This window comes from Numida meleagris, chromosome Z (genome assembly GCF_002078875.1).
Source record: "Numida meleagris isolate 19003 breed g44 Domestic line chromosome Z, NumMel1.0, whole genome shotgun sequence".
NCBI classification, from domain to species: Eukaryota; Metazoa; Chordata; class Aves; order Galliformes; family Numididae; genus Numida; species Numida meleagris.
This window is the reverse complement of record NC_034438.1, coordinates 9560928-9578962: the sequence shown is the minus strand read 5'-3', so window position 1 is coordinate 9578962 and position 18035 is coordinate 9560928. Positions and strand designations below refer to the sequence as shown.

Genomic DNA, 18035 nt, shown 5'->3' with positions numbered 1-18035 from the left:
AGAGAGCAGAGCTCAGCGCTGCCCTCCGCTCCCTGTGAGGAGCTGCAGCCGCCATGAGGCCTCCCCTCAGCTCCTCTGCTCTGGGCCCAGCACACTGAGGGCCCCCAGCCACCCCACACACACCTTGTCCTCCAGAGCCTCACCACTTTTGCAGCACTCCGTCGGGTGCTCTGTGACAGCTTTCTGTCCCTATATTGTGGCACCCAGCCTGCACCTGGTGCTGGAGGTGAGGCCACTCAGCACAGAGGGGACAATCCCTCCCCTCTCCCGGTGGCAGTACTAGGCCTGAGGCACCCAGGGTATGGTTGGCCAAGAAAGAAAACCCCTTCTGATGCCAGTAAGGACCCTCTCCCAAAACAAGGAGTTTCCCTTCCATCTGCATCATGTCAACCTGTGCCTGGAAGCAAGTTTCCCAGCAGTCAGAACCTTCTTGCCTTTCTGCTGATAGTCCCATATACATGGCCTCACCTTTCTGAATCAGTCTGATACTGCTGAGCAAACAGGCTCTGGAGTTCCTGCCATTCTCCCCTTCCTGGTGATGTGCCTTCCCTGCCATGCCTCTGCTGCAGTGCAGCACCGGGGAAATCCTGGCTGCTGCAGGGGAAAGGAACTGCCCCGGTTCCTCCTCTGAGCCAGACATGGAGCGAACTTGGCCTCCTGCTCCGTCACATCTCGGTCACGTCCCCTTGAGGAGCACAGAGGGGAAGGAAGCCTGGCCGTGAATCCCTGCTATGCAGTGAAGGTGGCAGTGTGCCCTGGTCGGATTTGGCAGCTTGGAGTCCAGGGAGGAGAAACAAGAGTGGTAATGCAGGGAAACCCAAACAGCACAAAGCCACATAATGGCAGAAGTACGCGGGGTGCCACTAACCCCAGGGCCACTCCCCAGCTTTATCCAGTGCTTTGGAGGGCTCATGGACTGCTGAGATTTGCATTGCCGAGAGACAGTGCAGGAAAAGGGCGGGCAGCAGCCTTGGTACATTCACACCATTGTCCAGACAGTGCTGACGCACTCAGGCAAAGCCCCATGTTTGCAGCAACGTCAGGCCTATTGCTGACTGGCTGTCCTTCCACTTGCTTTACGGAAAACCTTCCGGTCTGAAAGCCAGCACACTGCATCCCTGTACTTCTGCTGCTCCATCCCTGCAGTCGCACATCATGGCCTTGTGCCGTCTCGTGTCAACGAGAGGAAAACAAGAAAATAAGTGCCTTCCAGAGTGTATGCTAAAAATACATGTATGAGTTATTGCTTTCCGAATGACTTAGAAAAACATCCAGGAGGAGTGTGCTCTCTGTTGTCCGTTGTCTAGCAATTTCTTTATGAAATACCACTGGTGCATCCAGCCCCACGCCGGCTGCTAGCACGAAGCAGGTTCTCGCCCAGCTGAGCACAGTGTAAACGTGACCGGGTGGTGCGTGTAGGGTCAGGCAGGGGGTGTTGGTGGCTGGTTGAGGCACCAGGTGCTCAGGCTGAGTCAGGGCCCTGCAAACAGCAGAGCCATGCTCAGCCGGGAGGTGGGGGCTTTGTGCCCCAAAGGAGCAAGTTACTGCCTGCCATTGTGCTGCCTTTAATGTTTTTGTCATTTACCAGATTCAGAACCTGTAGCCAGGGAGTTTTATCCCTCTCTTTTGCTGGGACATGTGTCTCACGTGGCATTGTGGGCAGCATCTTGGGTTCTCTGTGTCCTTGGACCTAAGCTTTGAGGAGGAAGCTCTGTGCCACCCCTCGCTATTCCCTCGTGGTAAGCAGAGTGGAATTTCCGCCCTTCCAGAGCTCCAACATCAGACTTTGGAGAAATTAGAAATCTGAGATGGTGAAACATGGCATGTCCTTCTGCCTGCATCCAAAAACAAAATAAAGCCCCCAAAACTCAGCGTCAGTATTTGCCTTTCACTGATGCCCAAAGATTCTCTGACCTAAAGCTGCAAAGCTCTGGTGGTGGTAATAGTGCCCCTGGCACGAGCAGACTTTAGAAAATACTAGAACAGGTGCCTTCATGGCTCATTTTGAAGTTAAAGGGCACAGTTATGTGTTGTTCCTCTTAAAAGATGCTGCGTCTCAGTTTGCTGTTGCTTTGGTGTATGCCCTCTGACTTCCACCTATTTGGAAGGATTTTGTATAATATGATTGCTCATTCACAACCCTCAGAAAAACCAGTTATAACAATGACTTATTTTTCTTGCTAGCACTTCACATTTATTATCTCAACAAGACTTCAAGACATACATGCATGGAGCATACAGGGAAATATCTGGCCTTAAGAAAAACAAACTTGTGTTGATACATCATGTAATAGCAAATGCTTTGAGGAAGCAACAAAAGGACATGTGGGGAGGACATAGGGTGGCTCACATACTGGCACTGATCACGTGGATACAGTCTTTTTCCTGAGCTTACTGGATGCTAGCATTTGACAAACCTTGAAAAAACATAAAAATATTTCACAGAAAGCAAATAGTCCTTACAGATCTAGGCAGAAAAACACTTGCACTGGTATTTCATGCAGATGCCCCCATGATAATGCATTTATGAGGACATCTTTTTATTATTATTTTTTATAACTTTTGTGTGTGCTACAGCTTGAATTATTGCCTGGGCGCCGTGAACCCTGTGCCTAATTTCCTACAGAATTTCTAAGCAGCATACATGAAGCAGAACACTTTTATCCAAATATGTTTCAGCTCCTAATGCAAATGCTGTGTGCTCCTGAGCCAGGCATAGCCCATGGGGTGTCACCAGGCCATGCAGCACTGCTGTTCCCACTGATTTCAGGGTGGCCAGCCTTGCTGAGCAGCACACTCTGCTGTGTTTAAGCAAAACTCTTTGCATTCAGTTTTTTTATACCTGGAAAACTGATGTCTGTACATGTTGGTGAAACATGTTGCTTTGCGACACGAAGATGAATTACAGCTATTCCTGCTCCTGCTTAGGGGTCAGTGCCAAGGAGCAGCAGCCTCGCACAGCTGGTTGTGGCAGAGCAAGCAAATCTGTGTCAGCTACGTCACGACAGATTTGCAAAGGCAGAGGCAGGAGAGCGAGCTGAAACACGCAGTATAAATAAAAGCAGAAAATCACTACCAGGCAGGAAAAACTCCAGTAATCTGAACTGGAATTCAGAGGTGCAACTATGTGCCCTTACACAACGCAAGTACAGTTGCATACCAGAGCAGAGCTCAGCTAGAGAAGCAAGCGTGTGGCCTCACCTGACTTTCTGTGCTACATCTCCTGAAGGAGATGGGTATTCTGCACATCTCTGAACACTGATTGAAGAGGTAGCGACAAATGTCACCAGCTATGGCCATTTTATTGCTAGCGTGCACCTTGGAAAGAACACTGTTCGGGAGCAAGAAGTGACGTGCAGAGCTGGCACCTGCCTGGGCCGTGAGCTTAGTGCAGCTCCTCTGGAGCCACTGAGCAGACCCCGCGGGACAGCAGTGCGTCACCCCTCTCCGGGAGCTGCAGTGGCTCCACCGTTCCGGAAACAAAATGAGCATGCCATGAAATGAAAGAGAAACTAAGTACAAGGGAAGAATCTTCCCTGTGAGTACGATTGAAGACTGCAGCTGCTTTCCTGTACTGACTGTAACAATCTGTTTTATGATTTCTTCAAAGAGAGGCAGCTTCCTTCTTTGAAAAAATGATGTTCTGAAGAAAATTCGAGTTTTCAGAAAAATTCAGAAAATTCAGAAAATTCAGAAGGTGAACTATTTTGCTAGTCATGTAAACACGCAGTGGTGTTGTATTGTCATCAGGAACTTCTTTTCAATGTTGGAAGAAACCTTCTGCTCAACACACATACCTCAATATCAGTATTTGTGTAATACACATTCATATGACTTATTTAATGATATACTAAATTATGCTCCCCTCTGTAATGCGAGAAGTACTTCCTGTATGATCAGAAAATATAATTATTTCTTCTGGTTAATATAAAGTATTTCCATCATGTTTTGAGCATTTTTTCGTACTATTCTTTGAGCCTAAAGAAGTAGCATTCACTTAATAGTTCTGTGAAATACTCCTCTCTTATAAGGGGGTTACACATTTATATTTTATATATATGTAATATATATATGCAAATATATACATATATATAATCTATAGACTAGAACTGTGCAATGTCACGTTACTTCACAGAATTGCAATTTTTTTTATCCCCAAAGTCACTTGTTACAACAAATAACCTTTAAATTATGCAGTGGTCTAATGAACGAATGAGATATCCCCAGCAGCACCACTTCCCCGTCCAGCAGAATGCACGCTGTAGAAGATAAGAGCAGTCAGAACCTGAACGCCGGCTTTCACCTCGTGATTCATGGCCCCGCGTTCCACAACACTGAGTTCTGTGTTCCAGAACCTTCTCCCCGCAGGTGCCGCCGGTTCCTGGGTGGGATGTGGGATGTGCACGCAAGAGGGGAAGTGGGGTTTTCACAAGGCTCCCCAGCCCCAAGAAGGGGAAGTTCCAACCTGCCCTATGCTCCCCCCGCTGCATAGCAAGGGGCTGTGCTCATCGCCTTCTTTTTTTCCACTTGGCATCCATTAAGCGATAATGCTGTAACACTTCCCAAAGAAATTATGTAGCGACAGTCATCCTTTGGTGGCTCCAGGTAGCAAAACACAAGTCAAAGAGCTTTCTCCGTCTCCCAGTGTAAGTGAAATCTCTCGTTCCAGATCTGCAAAGCCGAAGTCTCCCCTCTCTTTCTGAGCACCGCGGGCACGGTGGCTCACGTTTTGGGGCAGAACAGTTTCATGATGAGGTTCAGGATCCTCTGCCGCAGGTCTGCCTTGTCCCCAATCCTGCGCAGCTCCAGTGCACACTCAGCCACCACGTCCCGCTCTGCAGGGAGATGGGGATTTAATTCTAACGAGGTATTTTCTAGGTAGCGATACTGGTGAAAGAAAGAGAAAGAAATAGAGAAAGAAGAAGAAAAAGGAGAAAAAGAAGAAAAAAGAAGAAGAAAAAAGGAAAAGAAGGAAAAGAAGGAGAAGAAGAAGGAACAGATGAAGGAAAAGAAGAAGAAAAAGAAAAGAAGAAAAAGGAAAAGAAAAAGGGAAAAGTATGGTTTTTTTTCCAATATAAACCCCCACAAAAGAATTTATACCTGTCTCCTTTCGCCTTTCCCTACCTGCAGGCGCGGCGGGAGGCACGGTTTTGCGTATCGTCTTGCCGGGCATCATCGCGGCAACAGCTCCGCACGGTACCGCTCGGATTGGCTCGGCACAGCTCGCGGGCACTCAGCACGGGTCGGCGGCGGCGGGCGACTGCGGGCAGGCGGGGCGATAGCGCGCCCTAAGAGCGGAGCGCGGCGGGGTTTTCCCTCATTGTGACGTAACGAACAGCGCGGGAATCACTCCCCCCCCCCGTGGCGGGAGCGTGTCGGAGCGCGCCCGGGCCGCGGTGTGCCGAAATAAAGCGGGGTCCGGAGTGTGGAGGGATGGGGTGTGTTTCGGGGAGGGGATGGGTATGAGGGTTGGAGGGCTGTGTTTTCTGACGGGGAGGAGGAGGGAGGTGTGCTTGCTTTAAGAAGGAGTGGAGAGATGGGGTGGGAAGTGCTTGGGCAATGAGGGGTGGAAGGATGGAGTGTGCTTGGTGCTGAGGCACAGAGGGGTAGGATGTGCCTGGGCAAGCAGCAGCCAAGGATGGAGCGTGCCTGTGGTGGGCAAGGTGACGCGAAGAGACCTCTGCTTGCTGTAAGCCAGCAGGTACTCCAGGCACTAAGCTGTAATATTTTCTGACGTGCTGGTGACCTTGTCCTCAAACCAGGTGGACGGAAGGGAGCAGACCCATGCCTGCAGCTCAGGGCCCCCTCCTGCTGCTGGACCCGCACACTGTGCCCGGGCAGCCCTGGCAGCCCCAGTGCACACCTGCGATTCCAAGTTGTGCTACGCGGAAGGAAAGCTGAAATTACCGTGTGGCCCTTGTGACTTTGTGATTGTAGCATGCTTTTGGGAGAGCTGCCAGTGGTCTGTGAGTGAGTCATCTGTCTGCAGGAAAGTTTGGTGCGATGTCAGGGAGGATGGCTGTTTGTGTTTACAAGAAAACGAAAACAGGCTGACAGAAAGAGAGCAAGAAGGGCCAGATGCAACAAAGCTGATTTGTGGCTGGGTGCAGTGTGTACCCACCTTTTGTGCTGCAACAAGGAGGAAAAGACACTGCAGCAGGGCTGTCAGGAGCGCTTTCTTCTGGGACTGGAGCCTCTGGGACAAGCGTCTACAAAGCTGATGTCTTTGCTGTCTGTGGGAAGAGGGGACTTCACCAGCTCAGCTCAGAGCCCCTTCTGCCTGCGTATCTCGGGCTGTGGTGTCCTGATGGAATCCACAGGCAGATGTAGATTTTGCACAGCCAAGGCTGCAGCACCCTGAAGTGTGCCAGGGCCCTCTGAGGCTCTCCTGTGTCTGGGAATGTATTGCCCTTATCTCTCACCCTGTGATATAAAACCTACGTGGTGTATGGGCATATTGGCTAGACGTGTTTTTAGGGTCATTTTGCATCCATGCCAACACACGTGTTTGTAACACAGGCCCATGTGGGAAAAGCTGCCCTTTGGCCTTTGATTCCTGTTATGGGAGAAGCTCTCTTTCCAAACAGGTCTGTTGGTTCTAGGTGGCAGGGAGGCAGCAAACAGCCCTGGAGCACGTCGCCCATGTGACGGGTGTCCCCTGGGCTGCAGCGCGTGCTGCTTGCAGTCCAGTAAACAGCGATGCTCAGCAGCTCCGGCAGCATGGGGAGCAGGGACATACTGGCCTGTGTGTTTTCCTCCCCACGGAACAAAAAGTGAGGAGAAGGAACAGAGGAGTGAAGTATGGGAAAGGAGAATTGCTGTGAGCGTTTATTTAGCCAGTTTGGCAGAGACAGAAATGATTTGGTCTTGCTCTTCTGTGTGGATTTGGAGAGAGATCTACTAATCAGGCATAAAAACCAGTGCCCCTCAATCTTGATATATCATAGAATCACAGAATGTCTTGGACTGAAAGGGACCTCAAAGCCCACCCAGCCCAAACCCCTGCCATGGGCTGGTTGTCCCCCACCAGCTCAGGCTGCCCAGGGCCCCATCCAACCCGGCCTTGAGCAGCTCCAGGGATGGGGCACCACAGCTCTCTGGGCAGCTGTGCCAGGGCCTCACCTCCCTCTGAGTCAAGAATTTCTCCCTAATATCTAATCTAAATCTCCTTTCTTTTAGTTTAAAACCATTTCTCCTTGTCCTATCACTAGCAGACTGTGTAAAAAGTCAGTCCCCCTTCTGCTTATAATCTCCCTTCAAGTACTGGAAGGCCACAATGAGGTGTCCCTGCAGCCTTCTCTCCTCCAGGCTGTCCAAGACCAGTTCTCTCAGTCTTTGTTCATAGAAGAGATGCTCCATCCTCTGAACATCTGTCTTGCTTAGCAAGGCTCCCTTGCCAAAAAGTCGAACAGCCTTTAAAGGTAGCTCATCCTACTGCTCCGGCAGCAGCACCAAGAAACAGACTCTTCTTTTAGGTGAATGCAGGGGAGGAGATGCTTCCCCCTGCCAGGGCAGCAAGTCACAGCTCTGTGGACAAGCTGATTGGCAAGGTTCATTTATTTCTTTATGTTACTTAAGAACAGTGGTAGGGCAATAAGAAGAGTGAGAGGCTTCAGTGTGCAAATTGGGTTAATGGACCAGAGCTCCTGCAGTGATCACCTCTGCATGCCCTGCTGCTGCTGCCCTCCTCCGTGCAGCACAGGGAGCACACTGCCCCAGGAGGAGCTTGCTGGGTGCTAGTGGGCAACGAGGCTGTGGCCACAGGGCCACTCTCCGCCTTGCACAATGTGGTGGAGTGAAAAATAGCCTGCTGCAGTTACAGGCTGCCAATGAGCTCTGACGTGGTTGGTTTCAGTTCCTCTAAACAAAGCAGCGTGGCTGTGGGAAGAGCAGGGCCCGAGGAGGCTGCTCCTTAGACTGGTCTTGAAAGCTGCGGTGCCATGGGACCCCCCATGGGCACAGGCTGGGGTCAATGGGTGGGAACGAAGGTGAGCAGCTCCCAGACCTCAGAGATGTTTTTCCGTTTATCAGCATCTGAAGTTTGAGGGATTATGCAGCTGGGAAGGGAGAATCCTGAGATGCTGTGCGTGGAGCTGTGCCAGTGTCAGGCATTGCGGTCTGAGCAGCACCGGAGATCAAGAGCAGCGCGTGACCAACCTGCAGCATGAGTAATGCCAGTGGGCAGATGTGACAAAAGGAAAACGAATGCTGCAGAAACGAAAACAAGAGCAGGAGTGAAAGGAAAGCGGACGTTTTTTTCTCTGAACTCTAATGCTTGTGCTGAATCAGCTTCAAGCAGCGCCTCTCTATAAAATTAAATAAATCATTGCTACCGCTTCGTTATGAGAATCCCTCGCTATCGAGTCCTGCAGCTCGGCGCTGACGGCTCTGTGCTCGCAGAGGGGCTGTGTGCTGCTCTCTCCCTTCCTCTTTCTGCAGACCACAGCTCGGCAGCTCCTGCAATGAGTGCTGGAGCAGGAAGTGGAGCTGTGCTGCGGGGGGTGTGAGCCAAAGGTCATCCGCAGCGCGGTGGGTGCGGCCATGCCGGTGCATGGCAGTGGCTGTGTGCCAGCCTCAGCGGGCCGTCAGGATTTTCACTGCTGAAATGGCTCGTCCTGTTGGCCATGCTCTGGTGGCTGTACTGCTGGGCTTGCTCTTGCTGTTAGCAGTAAAATCACAGAATCATGAATGTTGGGAAAGAACTTCATGATCGCCAAGTCCAACCATCAGCCTGACCTACCGAGTCCCATCATTAGGCCACATCCCTTAATGCCATGTCCATGTGTCTCCAAGAATGGGGACACCACCACTGCTGCCCTGGGCATTGCCCTCATCCTCTCTTTTCACACTGCAAAGCCGGGGACTCCTCTGCGTTTTCACATCCACAAGGGAAGATGTCAATGCAGATTCACATGGTTATGTGAAATAATTCATCTTTGAGTTGCTGGTTTGATCTAGCACCAGGTAAGAAAAGAAACTTATCTGCTGTTTAAATATTACCTAATTGCTTCACCACTAACCATACACTCTCCCTCCTTTGCTGTTTTTCTAGCCTGCTTTCCTTGGAAGCTTAGTCATGTCATGTTCTTACACAAGGTGAATGACACTCCTTGTTCATGTACATCTGTGCTCTCCCACTGACAGGTGGGTGAACATCCGTCATCTCCGTGAACACCTCTGTGCCAAGCAAGCTGTATTTGTTATTTTTGGGGGGAAAAATGCTTCTGAAGGATGACTGGAATGTTTCTGGCCTGGTGCTCACCACAGGCAGGGGCAGTTTTCCTACTGACAGCAATAATGTTTGGTTGAGGATGTGGTTGGGTACCAGAGCCAGTCCTTGACATGGCTGGAGAGTAAGGGAGTTTATATTGAGTGCATGCTCTCTGATAAAGCAGTAACTGTGAGAAAAGTGGGTCCATGCAAAAAAAATGAGGTTCAAAGAGGCCAAGTGCAAGGTGCTGCCACTCGACTGGGACAATCCCAGATATGAATCCAGACTGGGAGGAAGATCTCCTTGAGAGCAGCCCTGCAGAGAACAATTTTGGCATCCTGGTAAATGAAAGACTTAACATGAGGCAGCAGTGCACTCTTGCAGCCTGGAAGGCAAACAGTATCCTGGGCTGCATCACCAGAGGGGTGGCAGCAGGGATGGGGAGGGGATTGTCTCCCTTTCCTCTGCCCTTGTGAGGCCCCATCTGCAGTACTGCGTCCAGGCCTGGGGCCAACACGAGAAAGATGTGAAGCTGTTGGAGTGGGTCCAGAGGAAGGCCACAAAGATGCTCAGAGGATGGGACACCTCTTCTATGAGGAAAGGCTGAGAGAGCTGATCTTGGACATTCAAGAGAAGGCTTTCAGAAGACATCACTGTGGCCTTCCGATATTAAAAGGGAGATTATAAACAGGAGGGGGACTGACTTTTTACAGGGGCAAATAGTGATAGAACAAAGGAGAACTGTTTCAGACTTAAAGAGAGGAGATTCATATTAGACATTAGCGAAAATTTTTTTATACTGAAGATGTTGAGGCACTGACACAGGCTGCCCAGAGCAGCTGTGGTGCCCCATCCCTGGAGCTGCTCAAGGCCAGGTTGGATGGGGCCCTGGGCAGCCTGAGCTGGTGGGGGGCAATCAGCCCATGGCAGGGGTTGGTTTGCCCATGGCATGGATGGGCTTTGAGGTCCCTTTCAGTCTATCCCATTCAGTGATTCTATAATTCCGTGAAAACTTAGTTGACTGAATTTTCCTGAGTTTTCTTAAACTGTTATATAATCAGTCCTAAATTAGCCAGAAGGTAGTGCAGTGGGAAAGCATCTGGGGCTGCTGGTTGATGCTCGGCTGAGCATGAGCCAGCAGTGTGCCCAGGTGGCCAAGAAGGCCAATGGCATCCTGGCTTGTATCAGAAATAGTGTTGGCAGCAGGAGCAAGGAAGCGATCGTCCCTCTGTACTCAGCACAGGTGAGGCCGCACCTGGAGTTATGTGTCCAGTTTTAGGCCCCTCACTGCAAGAAAGACATTGAGGCCCTGGAGCGTGTTCAGAGGAGGGCGACAAAGCTGGTGAGGGGTCTGGAGCACAGGCCTTATGAGGAGCGGCTGAGGGAGCTGGGATTGTTCAGTCTGGAGAAGAGGAGGCTCAGGGGAGACCTTATCACTCTCTACAACTCCCTGAAAGGAGGTTGCAGCGAGGTGGAGGTCAGCCGCTTCTCCCAGGTAACAGTGATAGGAGGAGAGGTGATGGCCTCAAATTGTGCCAGGAGATGGCTGGGTTGGATATTAGGAAAAATTTATTCTCCAAAAGAGTAGTTGGGCACTGCAACAGAAAGTCCAGGTGAAGTCACCATCTCTGGAGCTGTTTAGCAAACGCGGAGAACTGGTACTGAGGGACATGGTTAGTGGGCAATGTTGCCTGTAGGTGAAAAGTTGGACTAGATGATCTGAGATGTATTTTCTGACCTTAATGATTCTATTGATCCATGTGAGACCATTCCCAATTCACACTATTGGTGGTCACCAGAATGCTTTCTGAAGAGTTACAAAAGACCCACCATAAAAGAAGGCAAAATTCAGCAGGTTGTTTGTTCAGTAGGTTTCAGCACTCATTGTGATAACAATTTCCTCACATCCTCACAAAGGCCAGTCCTGGTAACTGCTATCCAGAACAAGCAAGTATTAGTAAAGTAAATGTTGACACTGACCATCATGTATCAGGCTGGTGGAGTGTTTGCATGGGCGACTTTGCAAATACCACAAAGGCTGTTAATGCAGTTGCACCTTCACTGCTCACTTTTTTGCAAAAGTCTTTCTGAGGGTCATGCCTATGGTTGTTGATGGTTGTTTGAACATGTTCTATTCAATTTCAATTCGGTGCCTATCAACAATTTCTCACTTTAAGGTTCTGGCTAATTTGTTTTCTGCATTCCCCACAACGTCCTCTGCACTTTGCTGTGTTGCGTATAGTCAGTACAGCAGATGCAGGAATGAAATAAAAAAGGGGAATCCCACAAATGAGATGCTTGGTGCTTTTCTGGCATGCTGGTGCCTTAGTGAAGTCTAGGAGGAGAACTGGGGAATTCAGGGCAGCTTTGCTGGATGCCAGCATGGTGAGCTGCGATTCCTGATATAGCGGCAAGCTATCTCCAGTGCTGCAGCACCTCCCCTGTGCCTTACCAGTGCTTTTCAGGTGGGACAAGAGTGACTTTGCATGGTTAGAAGATGGTCACCCCAGTCTGAGCAATGCTTTCTCTGTTGCTGGTCTTTGTTTGAGTGATCTCAAATTGGGTAAAGAATCACTTACTGCCCCTAAATCCCACAAAGCAGTTTTGAAGTGAGAAAGATTTTATCTGGGGAACATGTTAAATTTCTATATTTGGAGAAAGAGAGAAACAATTAAAAGCAGAGAGTGAACCGAAAAGGAATGTAATTTATTTGTGTTCTCTTCAGCAGCACATATACTAAAATTGGAACAAGACGGAGAAGGTTGTCGTGGCCCCTGTGCAAGGATGACATGCAAATTAATGAAGTGTTCCATTTTTTTGAGTTTGTGGGTGAAAATCGGGAACCAGACCAATAAAGGACATCTGGTGGTTGGGGTTTGCTACAACCACCTGTTCAAGAGGAGCCCTTCTTGCTTCAACTGCAGCAAGTGTTGTGCTTGCAAGATCTCACCCTGATGGAGAATTTCAACCATCAGGATATCTGCTGAGAATACAACATGGCAGGCTGCCAGCAATCCAGGAGACTCCTGGAGTGTGTTGAGGTTAATTTCCTGGTCCAGGTATTATACAAACTGACCAGAGGAGATTTTCTGGACCTGATTCTCACCAACACAGAGGAGCTCATTAAAGAGGTTAAGACTGGAGGCACCCTGGCCTGCAGCGATCATGCCATGGTTGAGTTTGTGATCTTGCAGAACATGGACCTGGCAATAAGTGGAGTCAGAATCCCGAACGTCAGGAGAGGGAACTTGTATTTATTGGATTGTTGGGTGAGATCCCCTGGGAAGCTGTCCTTAAAGACAAAGGAGTGGAGTGAAGCACTCAGCTCTTTAAGGATGTTTTTTTGGAAGTTCAAGAGCTCTCTGTCCCCCAGTACAGGAAAATAAGCAGAGGAGGCAGGAAACCAGCATAGCTGGACAAGGACCTGCTGGTCAAGCTGAGGGATAAGAAGGGCATGTACAGGCAGTGGAAACAAGAATGTACCACCTGGAAAGAATAGAGTGATGGTGTCCAGAAATGCAGAGATGGGATCAGGAAAGCCAAGGTGCAAATATAACTATGTTTGGTGAGAAATGTAAAAAAACAAGAAGAAGGCATTCTATAGGTACACTGGCCAGAAGAAACAGGCCAAAGACCTGTGCCAAAGGCTGTGATTTGTGTGAATATGAGATTAGGTGTGTTTGGTCAGGGATTGCATGGTCATGTCTTTGCTGCAACAAGAAAATAAAGAATATGTGTTTGGGGTTTCATTTTAAGATGTCTATTTAGGAATAAAAAGCACAGAATCATGTGACTGTATTGTGGGTAGATAATCACAGCCCAAACCTCAGGAGCATCCAAGTAGGCTGTGTCCCCACCGTACACACAAAGCCATGGTGCTGGGGTGAGTAGCAGCAGTCCCATCCACCAGAACATTCCAGGGGGTGGGAGCTGGATCACTTCCACTTCAGGACTTGTGCACCACATCATGTCAATGTTAATCCTACGGTACCCTTCCCTCTACATTAACAGTCCATATGCAGGCATTAGCAGCTGAAAGGTGGGGCAGACTGGAACCATGTTGGGGTGAAAGATGTCAGGGAGGCCACAGACTGAGGGCAGAGGATCAGTCAGCTTATCTCTAGAGGTGTGAGAGGGCTGCTGTCATCACATGGCATGAGGTAATCTCACTTTAAAGCTCTGCGGTTTATTGCCCTGAAATGAGCTCATTTCCTTTTCGTTTTCGTTTTCTCACACACACACACATCCACAAAAGGAGGAGGGTACAATGTTTTCGGCTTTTTTTTAGATCTGAAAGAAAACAAAACACCCCCTCCCACATATGGGAAGTCATCTGTAGCTGCCCTGCAGACCCTCTGTGGGCGGTTTTTGCCACAAAGGGCTGCAAGAAATATGCTGTTGGAAATGACCTTGCAAAGAAGAAGGAGGAGGCTTTTCCCTTCCAGTGCTCTTTTTGTAGTCCACAGAGCTTCTTCTATAGGTGCTACTAGCTCGTAGAGAAGTGCTGGTAGTCCTCCCTGAGCACTCCTCTATTACTGTGCTGACCCAAGGGCCGTGATCGTGGTAGAAGTTCAGGTTGGATATTAAGAAAAATTTCTTCTCAGAAAGAGTGGTCAGGCATTGGAACAGGCTGCCCAGGGAGCTGGTGGAGTCACTGTCCCTGAGGGTGTTCAAGAAAAGGGTAGATGTTGCACTGAGTGACATGGCCTAGAGTGGTCACAGGTGTTGGTTGGTGGTTGGACCAGATGACCTTGGTCTTTCCAAACTTAACGATTCTATGATTCTATGATCCCACTTCATTACCAGCTGACAGAGGGAAAGCAAAACCACCACTGAGATGAGTAGGCTGTAGGTCCATGGTGTGCGGACAACCTCTCCTGCTCATCTGCAGTCATGTGCTAGGTGCCGCAGCAGTGCAGGGGATATGCCTGGTGGGATAGATAAAGCTGCAGGGCAAACTTTGGCATGAAGAGTGCAAACAAACAAGTCAGAAATTTAAAAAAAACTCACTTTGAGGTTGAGGACACTGTGTTCTTCCTCACCAGAGATCTCTCAGCAGATGCACCGTCCGACTCCAAGTGGCATAAAGGAGAAGTAAATAGAGGAAACAGGAAAAAATGTTTTGCACTTATCAACAACAACCTTTTTTTGTGTGTTACAACCTGATTCTCTTCATTGGACGTCCATGCTTTGAGAAGGTCCAGTGGTCTGTTCATGGGCCTGGGAGCTCTGCACGCCCCATGCCCCTCAGCTGAGCTGTCCCATCTCTTCCAACTTTGCACATGTGGAAAGGGAAGAGGGGGGCATTGGGAGGAGGCATGTGGCCACATCCCACAGGCAGGTGCAAGACTCGCCATTGTACAGCAGTCATGCTTGGTGGCCGTGATGCCATCCTGCCTGCTTATATCATCATCCTGTGGTACAGAGCTCTGCAGAGCTGGGAGGAGAGTCACATTGTCTGCACAGCTGCAAGGAGCTCAGAAATCTGCACCAATCTGCAAGGACATATGATGCCTGATTTTTTTTGTTGTGGTTGATTTTTTTCAAACACAAGGGAATTTAATTGACAGGTGGTGTCAGAAGCCTGGCAGAGGACACTGGCGTGTCCAGGAGGTGTGTAAGGTGCACTGAAAATGGTGGGGAAGGGGTGGAAAATGGCAGGCTCTTCTGTGGGACACATGGAGCTCGTTGTTCCATGAGCCATGTCCCATCTGCAGGAACACCATGGGATTTAGTGCTATTCACCTTCTGCTGGGTGGTGCCTGGTGGGTGCCTGGCTGCCAGCTCCCACATGTCCCCAGTCACCCTATGGTTTCTGGAGTGTCTTTGGTGACCCCATGGGATGTGACCTTGGAGTGATCATGGTGACCTTTATGAGATAGGACCCCCTTTGTGACCCCTTGGGACATATCCTTCTCGGGGTGACCAAGGTGACCTCCGTGAGACTGACCATCTAGAGAACCTGAAGGTGCAAAAGTCCATGGGACTCAACAAGATCCACCCATGGTTTCTGAGGGAACTGGTGGATGAAGTTGTCAGGCTGGTATCCATCAAATTTGAAAGGTCATGGCAGTCTGGTGAAGTTCCCACTGATTGGAAAAGGGCAAACATAACCCCCATTTTCAAGAAGGGAAAAAAGAAGACCCAGGGAATTACAGGCCAATCAGTCTCACTTTTGTGCCTGGCAAGATCATAGAGCAGATCCGCCTGAAGGCCCTACTAAAGCACATGGAAAATAAAGACAAGGTGATTGGTAGTAACCAACATGGCTTCACCAAGGGCAAGTCATGCCTGACAAACTTGGTGGCCTTATATGATGAATTTACAGCATCAGTGGATGAAGGAAGAGCAACTGACATCTTTTACCTGGATTTGTGCAAAGTGTTTGACACTGTCCTGCATGTCATCTGGATCACCTAATTGGAGAAAAATGGATTGGATGGATGGATGGACCACTCATGGTATAAAGAATTGGCTGGATGATCACCCTCAGAGAGCTGTGGTCAACGGATCAACGTCCAAGTGGAGACCAGTGACGAGTGGCGTTCCTCAGGGATCGAAGTTGGGACCAGTGCTAACTGACATCTTTGCAGGCAACATGGACAGTGGGATCAAGTGCACCCTGAGCAAGTTTGCAGATGACACCAAGCTGAGTGGTACAGTTGACATGCTAGAGGGAAGGGATGCCATCCAGGAGGGTCTTGGGCAGGCTTGAGAGGTGGGCCCATGCCAATCTCATAAAGCTCAGCAAGGCCAAATGGAAGGTCCTGCACCTGGATTGGGGCAATCCCAAGCACAGATACAGGTTGGGCACAGAATGCCTTGAGAGCATCCCTAAGGAGAAGGATTTGGGGGTGTTGGTTGATGAAGGACTCAACATGAGCTGGCAAAGTGAGTTTGCAGCCCAGAAAGCCAACCGTATCCTGGGTTGCATCAAAAAAAGTGAAGTGTGACCAGCGGGTTGAGGAAGGTGATTCTGCCCCCTACTCTGCTCTCATGAGACCCTGCCTGGAGTACTGTGCTAAGTTCTGGAGCCCCCAAGACAAGAAGGACATGGAATTGTTGGAGCGGGTCCAGAGGAGAGCCACAGAGATGATCAGAGGGCTGGAGCACCTCCCCTATGGGGAAAGGCTGACAGAGTTGTGACTCATCAGCCAAGAAAAGACAAGGCTCCAAGGGTATGTTATAGCAACCTTCCAGTACCTGAAGGGGACCTACATGAAAGCTGGGGAGGGACTTTTTATAAAGGCACATAGTGACAGGACATAGAGGAAATGCTTTTAAAGTGGAAGAGGGTAGATTTAGGCTAGATATCAGGAAGAAATTCATTACTGTGAGGGTGGTGAGACACTGGAACAGGTTGTCCAGACATTGTGGATGCCCCCTCCCTGGAAGTATTCAAGGCCAGGCTGGATGGGGCCTGCAGCAGTCTGGTCTAGAGGGAGATGTCCCTGCCCATAGCAGGGGGGTTGGAACTAGATGATCCTAAAGGTCTTTTCCAACCTAAACCATTCTATGATTCTATAATTCTATGAGATATGACCCCCTTGGTGACCCCATGGGATACGACCTTCTTAGAGTGACAATGGTGACCTCTGTGAGTTATTACCCCCTTGGTGTCCCTATGGGACATGACCATCTTTGGGTGACATCCATGAGATGTAACCCCATAGGGTGACTCCACTGGATAGGACCTTAGTGATGAGGTATTAATGATGGTTAAGGCTGCTGGGAAGGGATGAGCCTTTGCTTGCACTCCTCTCGGAGTTCCCCAGTTCCTCTGGAGACATGGCTTTGCCACCCTCACCCCCATCTCCTCTTCCTCACCAGTGATAAAAATCCCACCTTCCTTCCCTCAGACTGGGTATTCAGGCAGGAGCACAAACTGTGAGGGGAGCTGTCATAGGCACATGGCCTTGTGGCTGTAATCATTACACTCCTGAATCTCAGATTCCTACTGCCTGTGAGAGGCTGTGCAAGAGGAATATATGTATATCTTGCCTCCGGGTCTCCAGTTTAGAAGCCCACAGAATCAGAAAAATTGTATTCAGGCAATAAATCTGGCTGGCAGTGATGGTGTGAAGTTTGAAAACCAGGATGCATGCAAGAGAGATGCTCAGGATGTTCACAGTTTGCATGCTCAGTCAAAGTAAAAATTGTCAGCATTCAGTTTTGAATCAGGATTGAATCACTGTGAAAACTGTTGGTTTTGTGGTATCACAGCAACTGCCAAAAAGTAGAAAGTGACGACATCTACAAAAATAACAAGAAAAAGATTGCTGAGCTTATAAAGATCCCAGTAAAAAACATTCTTGGTACCATTTGTGGGAAATCAGAGCCTTTAAGATAGGCATTCAGTGACCGACTGGACCTGCAGTTCTGTGATACGTCAGAGGTTCAAGGAGAATCTTCAGAGTACCTGCTTACAAATGTATCCTCCAAAAGACAAAAAGAAAAGCAGCATGTTAAATCCAGTATAGGCAACTTCAATAATCATGTTTGCTTCTGATATTCTTGTATGTTTGATAGGATGAAAGGGAATAGCCTAAAGTTGCACCAGGGAAGGTTCATCTTGGATATTAGGAAAAACTTCTTTGAAAGAGTGGGCACTGGCACAGGCTGCCCAGGGAGGTGGTGGAGGCACTGTCCCTGGAGGTGTTCAAGAACTGTGGAGATGCGGCACCAAAGGACAAGTTTAATGGGCAACATTGGTGGGAGGTGAAAAGTTGGACTAGATGATCTTGTAGGTCTTTTCCAACCTTAATGATTCTATGATACTATGATTCTTTGCAATACCGATTTCTCACTTTCTCTCTCTGTCTCC

General features: G+C 49.2%; 1 protein-coding gene and 2 long non-coding RNA genes across 4 annotated transcripts; 1 reads left to right on the top strand and 2 right to left on the bottom strand.

The window, feature by feature from the left end:
• PMAIP1 (phorbol-12-myristate-13-acetate-induced protein 1) lies at positions 2169–5261 on the bottom strand. 2 transcript variants are annotated; one of them, XM_021381379.1, is made up of 2 exons: positions 5125–5261; positions 2169–4835 (listed from the first exon to the last, which is right to left on the bottom strand). In XM_021381379.1, the coding sequence occupies exons 1-2, from the start codon at positions 5174–5176 to the stop codon at positions 4723–4725; spliced, it is 165 nt and encodes a 54-aa protein (XP_021237054.1). In that variant the 5' UTR covers positions 5177–5261; the 3' UTR covers positions 2169–4722. The 2 variants fall into 2 exon arrangements, with proteins under 2 accessions (XP_021237054.1, XP_021237053.1); XM_021381378.1 differs by having other exon boundaries at positions 5101–5240.
• LOC110390171 lies at positions 5353–8319 on the top strand. Its single transcript, XR_002433612.1, has 2 exons — positions 5353–5438; positions 8032–8319. It is a non-coding gene; the product is annotated as an uncharacterized LOC110390171 (long non-coding RNA).
• LOC110390172 lies at positions 7540–8894 on the bottom strand. The gene is made up of 2 exons (XR_002433613.1): positions 8334–8894; positions 7540–8208 (listed from the first exon to the last, which is right to left on the bottom strand). It is a non-coding gene; the product is annotated as an uncharacterized LOC110390172 (long non-coding RNA).

Excerpts from the sequence above, each read along its gene's own strand:
- PMAIP1 (XM_021381378.1), bottom strand. The coding sequence starts at position 5,176 with ATGATGCCCGGCAAGACGATACGCAAAACCGTGCCTCCCGCCGCGCCT. Across the intron at positions 4,836-5,100 it reads GGAAAGGCGAAAGGAGACAG|AGCGGGACGTGGTGGCTGAG; the intron begins GTATAAATTCTT and ends ATCTCCCTGCAG.